The sequence below is a fragment of the Oncorhynchus masou genome, chromosome 30, assembly GCF_036934945.1.
Source record: "Oncorhynchus masou masou isolate Uvic2021 chromosome 30, UVic_Omas_1.1, whole genome shotgun sequence".
NCBI classification, from domain to species: Eukaryota; Metazoa; Chordata; class Actinopteri; order Salmoniformes; family Salmonidae; genus Oncorhynchus; species Oncorhynchus masou.
Window position 1 is genome coordinate 261,813 of NC_088241.1, and position 16,044 is coordinate 277,856.

The following is a 16,044-nucleotide window of genomic DNA, read 5'->3' on the forward strand; positions in this document are numbered from 1 at the left end:
CAAAGGGTTAACAAGCCAGTCAGATCTGTCAGAGAGGTGAACCAATCAGCGTTTAGTATGTTGTGAGCTGGAGAGAGATGCAGGAGGGTGGGTAGCGTAGGAAAACGAAATAGTAAACTCTGAGAATAAGGTCGGTGGCAAGATAAATGTGTTTGGCATGTTACTTTTGTGCAGTGTGTGTTAATGCATTGATAACTAACTTCTGTTATATGTTGTGAGATTTGTTACCGTGACCATAATGTACAAGGAATGAAGGAGGAGTGGTGTTTTAAACTGGTTTGCGGTGACGCATAGCTAGATTATCGCTAGCCAACGTTACTACCCAGCAATAGAGTTGACTTTGTCGGCCCATCAAATTAATACGTAACAATGTGCTGGCTTTAATTATGCTTGTATTTGGGATTATTCTCTAGTGGGCACTCTGAAAATATTGATGTCGATTTCATCTAAGTACAAAGAAAACTGACTCTGTACTGTAAACAATATGGCAAATCTGTAGCAGTCAGGCCTAGCCAGGGATAGGCCGTGGTCACAGGTTATAGACTGTAGGTTTGAGCGGTATTTCAACTAGTACCGGGGTTCCGTGTATTTCAGCCGTCCCTGGGTCTCTTTCGACCGACAAAAGCAGCTGCACGCATTGCCCCTTCGCTACAAATAGCTAGATTAAAGCGTCAATCAGAAAGCGAAATCGCGGACCCTGTTTCGGTAAAAAGCTGAGGGATGGGGCTAGAGAAATGTATGTACTCTCAAATTCATAGACAGAGCTATAGATGCAAGGACTGACCATCCATGATATCAAAATAATAGTTTTAACCATATTTTGAGGCTATATAGTGTTTCTTTACAAACATTGAAGGTAAACCAGCTTTTATTTTGGGTTCTGGTGGACTGTGGCAGTTGAACTAAGATCGAGGCATTTCTAAATTGTATTCTTCAAGATTCAATGGGTCCATATCATTAATTTAGCAACTGCTGATTGCCCCTTTAATTATTGTGTAATTATTGTATTTGTTCATGTTTTATTAGGATCCCCATTAGCTGTTACAATAACAGTAGTTCCTCTCCCTGGGGTCCTAATCTAGGAGGCGGAAAGGGCAGAGAGAGGGATAGCCTATGCCGTTAGAGAGAATCTAGTTCAGTAGGACAGGATTGGGTTTTCAGTGAGCAAATGTCAGACCCCCTTCACAGGACTATATATAGTCTGTCAGGCAACTAGTGGTGGCTGACCCCTGTAGAGGGGCAAGTCTCTTTCATAGAGTAACACAGCCTGGCAACCTAGTGGTGGCTGACCCCTGTAGAGGGGCAAGTCTCTTTCATAGAGTAACACAGCCTGGCAACCTAGTGGTGGCTGACCCCTGTAGAGGGGCAAGTCTCTTTCATAGAGTAACACAGCCTGGCAACCTAGTGGTGGCTGACCCCTGTAGAGGGGCAAGTCTCTTTCATGGAGTAACACAGCCTGGCAACCTAGTGGTGGCTGACCCCTGTAGAGGGGCAAGTCTCTTTCATAGAGTAACACAGCCTGGCAACCTAGTGGTGGCTGACCCCTGTAGAGGGGCAAGTCTCTTTCATGGAGTAACACAGCCTGGCAACCTAGTGGTGGCTGACCCCTGTAGAGTGGTGGGCAAGTCTCTTTCATAGAGTAACACAGCCTGGCAACCTAGTGGTGGCTGACCCCTGTAGAGGGGCAAGGTCTTTCATAGAGTAACACAGCCTGGCAACCTAGTGGTGGCTGACCCCTGTAGAGGGGCAAGGTCTTTCATAGAGTAACACAGCCTGGCAACCTAGTGGTGGCTGACCCCTGTAGAGGGGCAAGTCTCTTTCATAGAGTAACACAGCCTGGCAACCTAGTGGTGGCTGACCCCTGTAGAGGGGCTAGTCTCTTTCATAGAGTAACACAGCCTGGCAACCTAGTGGTGGCTGACCCCTGTAGAGGGGCAAGTCTCTTTCATAGAGTAACACAGCCTGGCAACCTAGTGGTGGCTGACCCCTGTAGAGGGGCAAGTCTCTTTCATAGAGTAACACAGCCTGGCAACCTAGTGGTGGTGGCTGACCCCTGCTGAGAGGGGCAAGTCTCTTTCATAGAGTAACACAGCCTGGCAACCTAGTGGTGGCTGACCCCTGTAGAGGGGCACGTCTCTTTCATAGAGTAACACAGCCTGGCAACCTAGTGGTGGCTGACCCCTGTAGAGGGGCTAGTCTCTTTCATAGAGTAACACGGCCTGGCAACCTAGTGGTGGCTGACCCCTGTAGAGGGGCTAGTCTCTTTCATAGAGTAACACAGCCTGGCAACCTAGTGGTGGCTGACCCCTGTAGAGGGGCAAGTCTCTTTCATAGAGTAACACAGCCTGGCAACCTAGTGGTGGCTGACCCCTGTAGAGGGGCAAGTCTCTTTCATAGAGTAACACAGCCTGGCAACCTAGTGGTGGCTGACCCCTGTAGAGGGGCAAGTCTCTTTCATAGAGTAACACAGCCTGGCAACCTAGTGGTGGCTGACCCCTGTAGAGGGGCAAGTCTCTTTCATAGAGTAACACAGCCTGGCAACCTAGTGGTGGCTGACCCCTGTAGAGGGGCAAGTCTCTTTCATAGAGTAACACAGCCTGGCAACCTAGTGGTGGCTGACCCCTGTAGAGGGGCAAGTCTCTTTCATAGAGTAACACAGCCTGGCAACCTAGTGGTGGCTGACCCCTGTAGAGGGGCAAGTCTCTTTCATAGAGTAACACAGCCTGGCAACCTAGTGGTGGCTGACCCCTGTAGAGGGGCAAGTCTCTTTCATGGCATGGAGTAACACAGCCTGGCAACCTAGTGGTGGCTGACCCCTGTAGAGGGGCAAGTCTCTTTCATAGAGTAACACAGCCTGGCAACCTAGTGGTGGCTGACCCCTGTAGAGGGGCAAGGTCTTTCATAGAGTAACACAGCCTGGCAACCTAGTGGTGGCTGACCCCTGTAGAGGGGCAAGTCTCTTTCATAGAGTAACACAGCCTGGCAACCTAGTGGTGGCTGACCCCTGTAGAGGGGCAAGTCTCTTTCATAGAGTAACACAGCCTGGCAACCTAGTGGTGGCCGACCCCTGTAGAGGGGCAAGTCTCTTTCATAGAGTAACACAGCCTGGCAACCTAGTGGTGGCTGACCCCTGTAGAGGGGCAAGTCTCTTTCATGGAGTAACACAGCCTGGCAACCTAGTGGTGGCTGACCCCTGTAGAGGGGCAAGTCTCTTTCATAGAGTAACACAGCCTGGCAACCTAGTGGTGGCTGACCCCTGTAGAGGGGCAAGGTCTTTCATAGAGTAACACAGCCTGGCAACCTAGTGGTGGCTGACCCCTGTAGAGGGGCTAGTCTCTTTCATAGAGTAACACAGCCTGGCAACCTAGTGGTGGCCGACCCCTGTAGAGGGGCAAGTCTCTTTCATAGAGTAACACAGCCTGGCAACCTAGTGGTGGCTGACCCCTGTAGAGGGGCAAGGTCTTTCATAGAGTAACACAGCCTGGCAACCTAGTGGTGGCTGACCCTGTAGAGGGGCAAGCTCTTTCATAGAGTAACACAGCCTGGCAACCTAGTGGTGGCTGACCCCTGTAGAGGGGCAAGTCTCTTTCATAGAGTAACACAGCCTGGCAACCTAGTGGTGGCTGACCCCTGTAGAGGGGCAAGTCTCTTTCATGGCATGGAGTAACACAGCCTGGCAACCTAGTGGTGGCTGACCCCTGTAGAGGGGCAAGTCTCTTTCATGGCATGGAGTAACACAGCCTGGCAACCTAGTGGTGGCTGACCCCTGTAGAGGGGCAAGTCTCTTTCATGGCATGGAGTAACACAGCCTGGCAACCTAGTGGTGGCTGACCCCTGTAGAGGGGCAAGTCTCTTTCATAGAGTAACACAGCCTGGCAACCTAGTGGTGGCTGACCCCTGTAGAGGGGCAAGGTCTTTCATAGAGTAACACAGCCTGGCAACCTAGTGGTGGCTGACCCCTGTAGAGGGGCAAGTCTCTTTCATAGAGTAACACAGCCTGGCAACCTAGTGGTGGCTGACCCCTGTAGAGGGGCAAGTCTCTTTCATGGCATGGAGTAACACAGCCTGGCAACCTAGTGGTGGCTGACCCCTGTAGAGGGGCAAGTCTCTTTCATGGCATGGAGTAACACAGCCTGGCAACCTAGTGGTGGCTGACCCCTGTAGAGGGGCAAGTCTCTTTCATGGCATGGAGTAACACAGCCTGGCAACCTAGTGGTGGCTGACCCCTGTAGAGGGGCAAGTCTCTTTCATGGAGTAACACAGCCTGGCAACCTAGTGGTGGCTGACCCCTGTAGAGGGGCAAGTCTCTTTCATAGAGTAACACAGCCTGGCAACCTAGTGGTGGCTGACCCCTGTAGAGGGGCAAGTCTCTTTCATAGAGTAACACAGGCTGGCAACCTAGTGGTGGCTGACCCCTGTAGAGGGGCAAGTCTCTTTCATGGCATGGAGTAACACAGCCTGGCAACCTAGTGGTGGCTGACCCCTGTAGAGGGGCAAGTCTCTTTCATAGAGTAACACAGCCTGGCAACCTAGTGGTGGCTGACCCCTGTAGAGGGGCAAGTCTCTTTCATAGAGTAACACAGCCTGGCAACCTAGTGGTGGCTGACCCCTGTAGAGGGGCAAGGTCTTTCATAGAGTAACACAGCCTGGCAACCTAGTGGTGGCTGACCCCTGTAGAGGGGCAAGGTCTTTCATAGAGTAACACAGCCTGGCAACCTAGTGGTGGCTGACCCCTGTAGAGGGGCAAGTCTCTTTCATAGAGTAACACAGCCTGGCAACCTAGTGGTGGCTGACCCCTGTAGAGGGGCAAGTCTCTTTCATAGAGTAACACAGCCTGGCAACCTAGTGGTGGCTGACCCCTGTAGAGGGGCAAGTCTCTTTCATGGCATGGAGTAACACAGCCTGGCAACCTAGTGGTGGCTGACCCCTGTAGAGGGGCAAGTCTCTTTCATGGCATGGAGTAACACAGCCTGGCAACCTAGTGGTGGCTGACCCCTGTAGAGGGGCAAGTCTCTTTCATGGCATGGAGTAACACAGCCTGGCAACCTAGTGGTGGCTGACCCCTGTAGAGGGGCAAGGTCTTTCATAGAGTAACACAGCCTGGCAACCTAGTGGTGGCTGACCCCTGTAGAGGGGCAAGTCTCTTTCATGGCATGCCTCAAAGCATAATAAAGCCTCTGCCAAGAGGCTCAGACCTTTATTGCACAGGAGGTTTCCTTGTAGCAAAGTCACTGGTTCCAGCTCCCTTATTCACCACACAATCAAAATAAATACAGTTGAAAGATAGAACTGCTTGTCTTGATCCGTTATGTTGTTTGCATGTCACTTTTGTTTGTATTGGTGTGTAATGGTACCTTTGTCAAGAGCTCTGTTACTACGTGTCAGTAATGTAGGTACACTGACTGATTGAGAGGTGTGTACACAATCAAAATGCCATAGTCAGCTGTGGTTGTGTAGACTGAATTATACAGATGATACAAGCTGCATTTTTGCCCATAGCTCACAGTTCCTGGTGTCTCCCGTAGGTGTGTGTGTGTTGGCGCTGCTCTGGGAGTGTGTGTGTGTGGTGGTGCTCTGAGAGTGTATGCACCCAGAGCGAGCCACCATGCCCGTGACATCACAGCTGTTCCGAGGCTTCCCTCGAGCGAAGCTCTGGGGTTCCTCCCTGTTCCCATGCCAACGCCAGCTCCCCTGCTGCCCCACCTCCCACCGGCCCACCTCGTCGCAGCCCCACCCCATATGGCCAACAGCCATGCCCGTGCGTGGCTATAGGAGGAGCCCTGACCTCCACAGCTACAATCTCACCCCCCCACAGGTCAACTCAATCCTCAAGGCTAACGAGTACAGCTTCAAGGTAGGGGCAGGCGATACACACATTTACACACAACGAGTACAGCTTCAAATCAAATTTGTTTATATAGCCCTTCGTACATCAGCTGATATCTCAAAGTGCTGTACAGAAACCCAGCCTAAAACCCCAAACAGCAAGCAATGCAGGTTTAGAAGCACGGTGGCTAGGAAAAACTCCCTAGAAAGGCCAAAACCTAGGAAGAAACCTAGAGAGGAACCAGGCTATGCGGGGTGGCCAGTCCTCTTCTGGCTGTGCCGGGTGGAGATTATAACAGAACATGGCCAAGATGTTCAAATGTTCATAAATGACCCGCATGGTCGAATAATAATAATAAGGCAGAACAGTTTAAACTGGAGCAGCAGCACGACCAGGTGGACTGGGGACAGCAAGGAGTCATCATGTCAGGTAGTCCTGAGGCATGGTCCTAGGCCTCAGGTCCCCTGAGAGAGAGAAAGAGAGAATTAGAGAATGCACACTTAGATTCACACAGGACACCGAATTGGACAGAAGAAGTACTCCAGATATAACAAACTGACCCTAGCCCCCCGACACATAAACTACTGCAGCATAAATACTGGAGGCTGAGACAGGAGGGGTCAGGAGACACTGTGGCCCCATCCGAGGACACCCCCGGACAGGGCCAAACAGGAAGGATATAGGGTGGTAGGGGCGGTCGATACACACATTTACACACAACGAATACAGCTTCAAGTTAGGGGCGGACGATACACACATTTACACACAATGAGTACAGCTTCAAGGTAGGGGCGGTCGATACACACATTTACACACAACGAATACAGCTTCAAGTTAGGGGCGGACGATACACACATTTACACACAATGAGTACAGCTTCAAGGTAGGGGCGGTCGATACACACATTTACACACAACGAGTACAGCTTCACGATTGCGCTGAGACCATAAGAATATGAGTGTGTGCTTTGGTTCTAGGTTCCAGAGTTTGATGGTAAGAATGTGTCGTCGGTGATGGGGTTCGACAGTAACCAGCTGCCTGCCAACGCACCCATCGAGGACCGGCGCAGCGCTGCCACCTGTCTGCAGACGCGGGGGATGCTGCTGGGAGTGTTCGACGGCCATGCGGGCTGTGCGTGTGCACAGGTAAAGTTTCTGCTGTCTTTGTGTATAATCTGCGAGTTAGTTTTAATGTGCAGTAAAACATCTACCTGTCTGTTTCTCAGGCGCTGAGTGAGAGGTTGTTCTACTACGTAGCCATGTCCTTGATGCCCCATGAGACCCTGTGTGAGCTGGAGGCTGCAGTAGAGGCAGGCAGGCCCCTCAGCCCCATCCTGCAGTGGCACAAACACCCCAACGACTACTTCACCAGGGAGGCACAGACTATGTACTTCAACAGCCTCAGAACCTACTGGCAGGAACTCATAGACCTCAGCAGGTACACACACACACACACAGGAACTCATAGACCTCAGCAGGTACACACACACACACAGGAACTCATAGACCTCAGCAGGTACACACACACACACAGGAACTCATAGACCTCAGCAGGTACACACACACACACACAGGAACTCATAGACCTCAGCAGGTACACACACACACACACACACACAGGAACTCATAGACCTCAGCAGGTACACACACACACACACACACACACACACACACACACACACACACACACACACACACACACACACACACACACACACACACACACACACACACAGGAACTCATAGACCTCAGCAGGTACACACACACACAGGAACTCATAGACCTCAGCAGGTACACACACACACACACACACAGGAACTCATAGACCTCAGCAGGTACACACACACACACACACAGGAACTCATAGACCTCAGCAGGTACACACACACAGGAACTCATAGACCTCAGCAGGTACACACACACACACACACACACACACACACACACACAGGAACTCATAGACCTCAGCAGGTACACACACACACACACACACACACACACAGAAACTCATAGACCTCAGCAGGTACACACACACACACACACAGAAACTCATAGACCTCAGCAGGTACACACACACACACACACACACACACAGAAACTCATAGACCTCAGCAGGTACACACACACACACACACACACACACACAGAAACTCATAGACCTCAGCAGGTACACACACACACACACACACACACACACACACACACAGAAACTCATAGACCTCAGCAGGTACACACACACACACACACACACAGAAACTCATAGACCTCAGCAGGTACACACACACACACACACAGAAACTCATAGACCTCAGCAGGTACACACACACACACACACACACACACACAGAAACTCATAGACCTCAGCAGGTACACACACACACACACACACACACACACAGAAACTCATAGACCTCAGCAGGTACACACACACACACACACACACACACACACAGAAACTCATAGACCTCAGCAGGTACACACACACACACACACACACACACACAGAAACTCATAGACCTCAGCAGGTACACACACACACACACACACACACACAGAAACTCATAGACCTCAGCAGGTACACACACACACACACACACACACACAGAAACTCATAGACCTCAGCAGGTACACACACACACACACACACACAGAAACTCATAGACCTCAGCAGGTACACACACACACACACACACACAGAAACTCATAGACCTCAGCAGGTACACACACACACACACACACACACAGAAACTCATAGACCTCAGCAGGTACACACACACACAGAAACTCATAGACCTCAGCAGGTACACACACACAGAAACTCATAGACCTCAGCAGGTACACACACACACACAGAAACTCATAGACCTCAGCAGGTACACACACACAGAAACTCATAGACCTCAGCAGGTACACACACACACACACACACACACACACACAGAAACTCATAGACCTCAGCAGGTACACACACACACAAACTCATAGACCTCAGCAGGTACACACACACAGAAACTCATAGACCTCAGCAGGTACACACACACACACACACACACACAGAAACTCATAGACCTCAGCAGGTACACACACACACAGAAACTCATAGACCTCAGCAGGTACACACACACACACACAGGAACTCATAGACCTCAGCAGGTACACACACACAGAAACTCATAGACCTCAGCAGGTACACACACACACACACACACACACAGAAACTCATAGACCTCAGCAGGTACACACACACACACACAGGAACTCATAGACCTCAGCAGGTACACACACACACACACACACACACACACACACAGGAACTCATAAACCTCATCAGGTACACACATACAAACACACACAGCAAGTCATAGACCTCAACAGGCATGGGGTAATAAGGATGCATCAGTAATGTTATTAAACATGGGTCATTATTCAGTTTTGGGAGTTGATTGTATGTGATTGTGTTCCCAGTCCAGGGGAGAGCCTAGGGCCCAGAGAGGCGTTGCTGAGTGCCTTTAAGAGACTGGACAGTGACCTGTCTCTGGAGGCTCAGGTGAGAGACCGTGTTCTATCCCCTTGACTTCTATCCTCTGTCCATCGATGTCTCTGTGTTACCATAGTATCCAGCCCTGAGTAGAAAGGGATCAGCAGTACACATATGTTGTGTTGTCCAGGTGGGAGATGCCAATTCCTTCCTCCACTACTGGGTTCTGAGAGTGGCCTTCTCTGGAGCGACTGCCTGCGTAGCTCACATCGATGGATCCGACCTGTACGTACTCTAGTCCACAGCCATGGATCTCTCTCTGTTGGCTCCCATAAGTACTGCCTGGTCTCCATCTGTCTGCTCTGACTGAGTGTCTGAATCCTCTGACTGTGGTTGTTTAGGTATGTAGCGAACACGGGCGACGGCCGGGCGGTGCTGGGGGTCCAGGAGGAGGACGGCTCGTTCAGCGCTCACACGCTCTCCAACGACCACAACGCCCAGAATGAGAACGAGGTGGCCCGCATCCAGGGGGAGCACCCCCCCTCTGAGAAGAAGACTGTCGTACGACAGGTCAGTGCCGTTACACATACAGAGAGAACGGTGGCACAGCAGGTCAGTACCGTTACACATACAGAGAGAACAGTGGCACAGCAGGTCAGTACCGTTACACATAGAGAGAACCGTGGCACAGCAGGTCAGTACCGTTACACATACAGAGAGAACGGTGCCACAGCAGGTCAGTACCGTTACACATACAGAGAGAACGGTGCCACAGCAGGTCAGTACCGTTACACATACAGAGAGAACGGTGCCACAGCAGGTCAGTACCGTTACACATACAGAGAGAACGGTGCCACGGCAGGTCAGTACCGTTACATATACAGAGAGAACGGTGCCACAGCAGGTCAGTACCGTTACACATACAGAGAGAACGGTGCCACAGCAGGTCAGTTAAACATAAAGTAAAAACCAACATATATCCTCTCTCTTTCTCTCCCTCTGCCAGGACCGGTTGTTGGGCCTGCTGATGCCGTTCCGTGCGTTTGGAGATGTGAAGTTCAAGTGGAGCATTGACTTGCAGCGAGGTGTGTTGGAGTCAGGACCAGACCAGCTCCATGACAACGAACACACCAAGTTCATCCCCCCCAATTACCACACCCCTCCCTACCTCACGGCCGAGCCTGAGATCACACACCACCGCCTCCGACCTCAGGACCGCTTCCTGGTGAGAGACAAAGGATTGGTCAATTGACTGGTTGACCAATTCATGATTTCAATGATTGATTGATAAGGCTTTGTTGTCTTTTCTTGAACAGAAACTTGCATTGTGCTCCATTAAAACATACCTAAATCTGAAGTTATGTAGTTAGAAGTTTCCTTTTGTTAACTACAGGTCTTTGTCCCTCCTCCCGCAGGTGCTGGGTACAGACGGGCTGTGGGAGACGCTCCATCGACAGGAGGTGGTCCGGATCGTAGGGGAGTATCTAACGGGGGTCCACCAGCGCCAGCCCCTCACCGTGGGGGGTTACCATGTCACCCTGGGACAGATGCAGGGGCTACTGGCTGAGAGGAAGGCCCGTGCCTCCTTGGCGTTCCAGGACCAGAACGCTGCCACCCACCTGATTCGCCACGCGGTGGGCAACAATGAGTTTGGAGCAGTGGACCACGAGACGCTGTCCAAGATGCTGTCTCTGCCTGAGGAACTGGCCCGCATGTACCGCGATGACATCACCATCATCATCACACAGTTCAACCCCCACGTGGTTGGACACCAGCGCCAAGGGGGGGAGTCCTGAGCCAGCTCAGCCTATCAGAGGGGAACGTGGACATGAACAGGAAGTTTACTTCCTAGGAGGAAAAACACTGATGTGAGGACTGGGTCTTGCTACAGACACATGGTTGAGCTCTAACCTTTATTTCACCAAACGCGCACAAAACATACTGGACTAACCCTGCAGAGGGAGGACTGCCTACCTTCGGACTCCTTATTTTAGGATTGTTATTGAAGAGGTGCGTGTACAGTATGTGCACATGTGAGCACACAGTCCTGGTCATGTGGATTGTTGAAATGCTTGCTGATACTGATCACAAGTTGTGAGTCTTGTGTGTGTATGAAGCTTTTTAAAGGATATTTGATCAACCTCTCTACAGCATTCTGCTTCTCTGCTCTGTCACAGTCTCTGCCCATAGGAAACTTTAATTTGTGCCTAAAGAGTTTGCTGCTTTATAACTATGTTGTCTGAGCATTGAGGTAATGATACGGTGGCAGCCTTTGTGTTTGTTCAATCTGGCCTGTCTACTCCTCTACAAACATCCCTCCCTCTTTCATATCACAGGTTCTATGCTGTGCAGTTGCAGCATCTGTCTTGCTCTAGAGCTGCAACTGGCCTCCATCCTGGCTCTACCGCATGGCTCTGCTGTTACAAAGTAGGGCTCTGTCTGTCTGTGTTCTGTCATTGAATGGATCAGTGTCCTTTATACTTGTTACAGACGGACAGCCAAGAGCTCCCAGGCACACTTCTTGTTATCTTATATTTTGAGTAATGTTTATTTAAAATGTTTTTAATCTGATTTCAAACATTGACTGTTTTGTCAACCTTGGAGAGGAATAACTGCCTGTGTCTATAAAGCAGATGTTATTGCTCTGAGACAGACGGCGTCACTAAGATAGGAACCAGTAGAGCTGCGTAGTGTGCAGGCTTTAGATCCAGCAGTAACACCTCTATCACAACTATTCACCCACAGGAATCAGGTTTGTTATGCGCTGAGTGTGTCTGAGAGATTCTACAGCAGACTGAAGGAGTGGTGGTATTCTGTAGAGGAGAGAGAGAGGGGTGTGTGATCAGACGTGTATTGTTTTAGGGTTGCAGAGTATACACGTTTAAAAAGAAACATAGTGGTTGAACCTCATGTTTTTTGACAATTATACTCTCATACGGGGGGATATGGTATACTAACGTCATCATGCTTACATGGTGTGTATTCTATCAAAACTGTTTTAGTTTTTAACAGTGAATCATTGCTAGCCTTGTGTCAGATCTCTGTCTGAGGTAACCATGGAATTAGGAGTTGAACTGTAACCATCTCCTGTCATGTTCATGCCAAACCTCCAGGAGTGACTAAAACAGAGACAGACTTAGTCACTGTTGGCAGGACACGAACCATGGTGTGGTTCTAGGCTGGTATAGGTCAGATGAAGGTGTGCATCATGAGGTTGTATATCTCATGGTGGTGTAGATGTAGGAGAGGATGTAAAGCTGAAGGTGGCTCTGTCGACGCTGGCTGAATACTTCAAGGTTATTTATGCAACTTTTAATATGTCACAGTTATTTATCCACAATTATATGAGATGTGACAGGTATGTATGTACAGTATCCTGTTTGTGTCCAGTGACCTGTTTGGGCTTGAGACTAAAGTTTTTTTGTATTTGGAAACTTAATAAAACACTGACTACACACAATGGCTACTACACATGTTTGATTTTGTTCTGCCTGTCTGTACGTATTGCTGTTCTGCAGTGCCTCTGTCTTTAACTCTCTCCTGCCACACCCCTGGAATGTGGTCAGACCGGACTGTGTGCCCGCGGTGCTCTCAGAAGGTCAAGGCAGACTGAGTCCATTCCAGAGGTCAGCCAGCGAGGTGTCAAGTTGCACTGGTGTGTATTTGTGTGTGTTCAGGTCATGGTAATTTCTCTGACAGATTCTCCTAGTCACACGCGGCAACAGTGACCAAGGCAGTACAGAGTACAGTTCACCCTCTCGCTCTGCACTCTCCCCAACAACAACCCCCTATTGCTTTGTAGCTCTGGAGTAGGCTTAATCTGTGTCCCTGTCTGCCTGAAACGGAGTTATCTTCTAGTTTTTGTAGTTGAATCAGTGGTGCTTTTTTTGACTACTTGGATTGCAAAGTCCATGTAATGTAACCAGTCTGGTTCATATTATGTTCACACTGCACTCATTCTGCTGTGTAATAACTCAAACATGTCCATTGTCAGTCACTAGAGGGCGCTAGTAGTTAGAGAACCTTATTGGAGGATCCCTTACGCAGAAATATGACTGAGACGTCCGCACGCACACGTGTTTAATTTCTTTGATTCAGTGACCTCTAGGCAGGACTGTTATTCTCCTAGGTTTTTCTGTCCTTAGTTACCAATCTATGCGTTTGGGTGTATAGACTTGTTTTGATAGTGGGAATTTGTGTGTTTAGTTTGTGTGTGTCAGTGGGTATTGTGTTTATAATTCTCAGCATGTCTTACTGGCATAATGTGTGTATTTCTGAAGTCAAGTAAGGTTGTGTTTGGAAGGAGGATACTTTATGGGCTATTTTCTTTATGCTGGTGTTATTGGACTGTGTTGTGTTAAGGCTGGTGTTATTGGACTGTGTTGTGTTAAGGCTGGTGTTATTGGACTGTGTTATGTGTTAAGGCTGGTGTTATTGGACTGTGTTATGTGTTAAGGCTGGTGTTATTGGACTGTGTTGTGTTAAGGCTGGTGTTATTGGACTGTGTTATGTGTTAAGGCTGGTGTTATTGGACTGTGTTATGTGTTAAGGCTGGTGTTATTGGACTGTGTTATGTGTTAAAAGGCTGGTGTTATTGGACTGTGTTATGTGTTAAAAGGCTGGTGTTATTGGACTGTGTTATGTGTTAAGGCTGGTGTTATTGGACTGTTCTTGTTACCATCTTAGGGCTCCTGACCTATTTCATGTGGTCTTTTTACTCTGATCCTAACTTTTTTTTGTACATAATGTCTCCGCCATCATTCCTATGACTGAAAACATCTTCTGGACATCAGAACAGTGATCACTAACCTCCATCTGGATCAACATTTCTATTTCAACGAGTCGGCAGCTCTGGATGTTGTGCTTACTCCGGACCAGGCCCAAGGAGAGGCAGGCGGCATCCTGACGAGACTACGTTGGAGAGCAAATAGACCACCATTGCCCTCTGTTCTGTTGGCAAACGTACAGTCACTGGAGAACAAACTGGATGGGCTTCGTTCGAGCCTATGCCCTCAACGGGACCGGAAAAATTGTCATATTTGGTGTTTCTCCGTGTCGCGGCTGAACGACATGGAAAGTATACATCTTGCTGGTTGTTCTATGCATCGTCAAGACCGAACGGCTGACTCGGGTACGACGAAGGGCGTAGCCATGTGTCTCTTTGTTAACAACAGCCGGTGCACAATCTGTAATGTCAAGGAAGTCTCAAGTTTTTGCTTGCCTGAATGAAAGTACCTCATGATAAGCTGCAACCCATACTATTTACCAAGAGAGTTTTCATCTATATTTTTTGTTGCTGCCTATTTACCACCACAAACCGATGCTGGCACTAAGACTGCAATCAACAGGCTGTATAGGGCCACAGGAATACTGAAATCATTTTTACCAGCATGTCAGCTGTGCAACTAGAGGCAACAAAAATCGATATCACTTTTACACCACACACAAAAACGCATACAAGCCCCCCCCCTTACCCTCCATTTGGCAAATCAGACCATAACCTCCTGCTTCCTGCTTACAAGCAAAAACTCAAACAGGAGGTACCAGTAACACCCTCAATACAGAAGTGTTCCTATGAAGCAGATGCTAAACTACAGGACTGTTTTTCTAGCACAGACTGGAATGTGTTTTGGGATTCATATGATAACATTGAGGAGTTTACCACACCAGCTTCATTATAATTGAATCGACAACGTCGTCCCCACAGTGATCGTACGCACATACCCCAACCAGATGCCATGGTTTACAGACAACATCCGCACTCAGCTAAAGGCTAGAGATGCCGCTTTCAAGGAGACATCCCGCTACGACCTCAGACGAGCCATCAAACAGACAAAGCATCAATACAGGACTAATATCGAATCCTGCTACGCCGGCTCTGACACTTGACGGATGTGGCAAGGCTTGCAAACTATCAAGGATTATAAAGGGAAACCAAGCCGGGTGTTGCCCAGCGTCGCAAGTCTACCAGACATGCTAAATGCCTTTTATGCTCGCTTCGAGGCAAGGAACACTGAACCATGCATGAGTGCACCAGCTATTCTGGACAACTGTGTGATTTCACACTCTGTAGCCGAGGTGATTTAAGACTTTTCAACCTACCCCGACCCGGTCTGTACCAACTTGTTTCAAGCAGACCTCCGTAGTCCCTGTACGCAAGAACGCCAAAGCCTAAATTAATATCACCCCGCAGCACTCACATCTATAGCCATGAAATGCTTTGAAAGCCTGGTCAACCTGGACCCACTGCAGTTTCCATACCGCCCCAACAGATCCACAGATGAAGCAATTGCCTCATTGCAATTCTATTGCACTCCAAAATACCCTCACCCACCTAGAAAAAAGTAATACCTATGTAAGAATGCTGTTCATTGACTGCACCTCAGCATTCAACAACCTAGTCCCCTGCAAGCACATCACCAAGCTCAAGACCCTGGGACTGAACACCTCCCTCTGAAACTGGATCCTGGACTTACTGACAGGCCGCCCCTATACGGTAAAAATACATCCGCCACGCTGACCCTCAACATGGGGCGCCTGTACTCCCTGTTCACTCACGACTGCGTGTCCATGCATGACTCCAACACCATTATCAAGTTTGCTGACAAGGCATTAGTGGTAGGACTGATCACAGAGGATGACCGTGTGGTGCCAGGACAACAACCTCTCCCTCAATGCCAGCAAGACAAAGGAGTTGATCGTGGACTACAGGAAACAGAAGGCTGAGCTCAACCCATCC

At 49.3% G+C, this 16,044-nt stretch overlaps 1 protein-coding gene across 2 annotated transcripts; it reads left to right on the top strand.

The window, feature by feature from the left end:
• Positions 1-56: 56 nt before the first annotated feature.
• Positions 57-12,765, top strand: LOC135521715 (pyruvate dehydrogenase [acetyl-transferring]-phosphatase 1, mitochondrial-like). Of its 2 annotated transcripts, XM_064947390.1 has the most exons (9): positions 57-130; positions 5,526-5,854; positions 6,805-6,972; positions 7,053-7,264; positions 9,293-9,374; positions 9,496-9,590; positions 9,707-9,875; positions 10,312-10,530; positions 10,721-12,765. In XM_064947390.1, the coding sequence occupies exons 2-9, from the start codon at positions 5,585-5,587 to the stop codon at positions 11,099-11,101; spliced, it is 1,596 nt and encodes a 531-aa protein (XP_064803462.1). In that variant the 5' UTR covers positions 57-130; positions 5,526-5,584; the 3' UTR covers positions 11,102-12,765. The 2 variants fall into 2 exon arrangements, with proteins under 2 accessions (XP_064803462.1, XP_064803463.1); XM_064947391.1 differs by lacking the exon at positions 5,526-5,854 and having other exon boundaries at positions 65-130.
• Positions 12,766-16,044: the final 3,279 nt, after the last annotated feature.

Excerpts from the sequence above, each read along its gene's own strand:
- LOC135521715 (XM_064947390.1), top strand. The coding sequence starts at position 5,585 with ATGCACCCAGAGCGAGCCACCATGCCCGTGACATCACAGCTGTTCCGA. Across the intron at positions 6,973-7,052 it reads CGGGCTGTGCGTGTGCACAG|GCGCTGAGTGAGAGGTTGTT; the intron begins GTAAAGTTTCTG and ends TCTGTTTCTCAG. Across the intron at positions 9,591-9,706 it reads CACATCGATGGATCCGACCT|GTATGTAGCGAACACGGGCG; the intron begins GTACGTACTCTA and ends GTGGTTGTTTAG.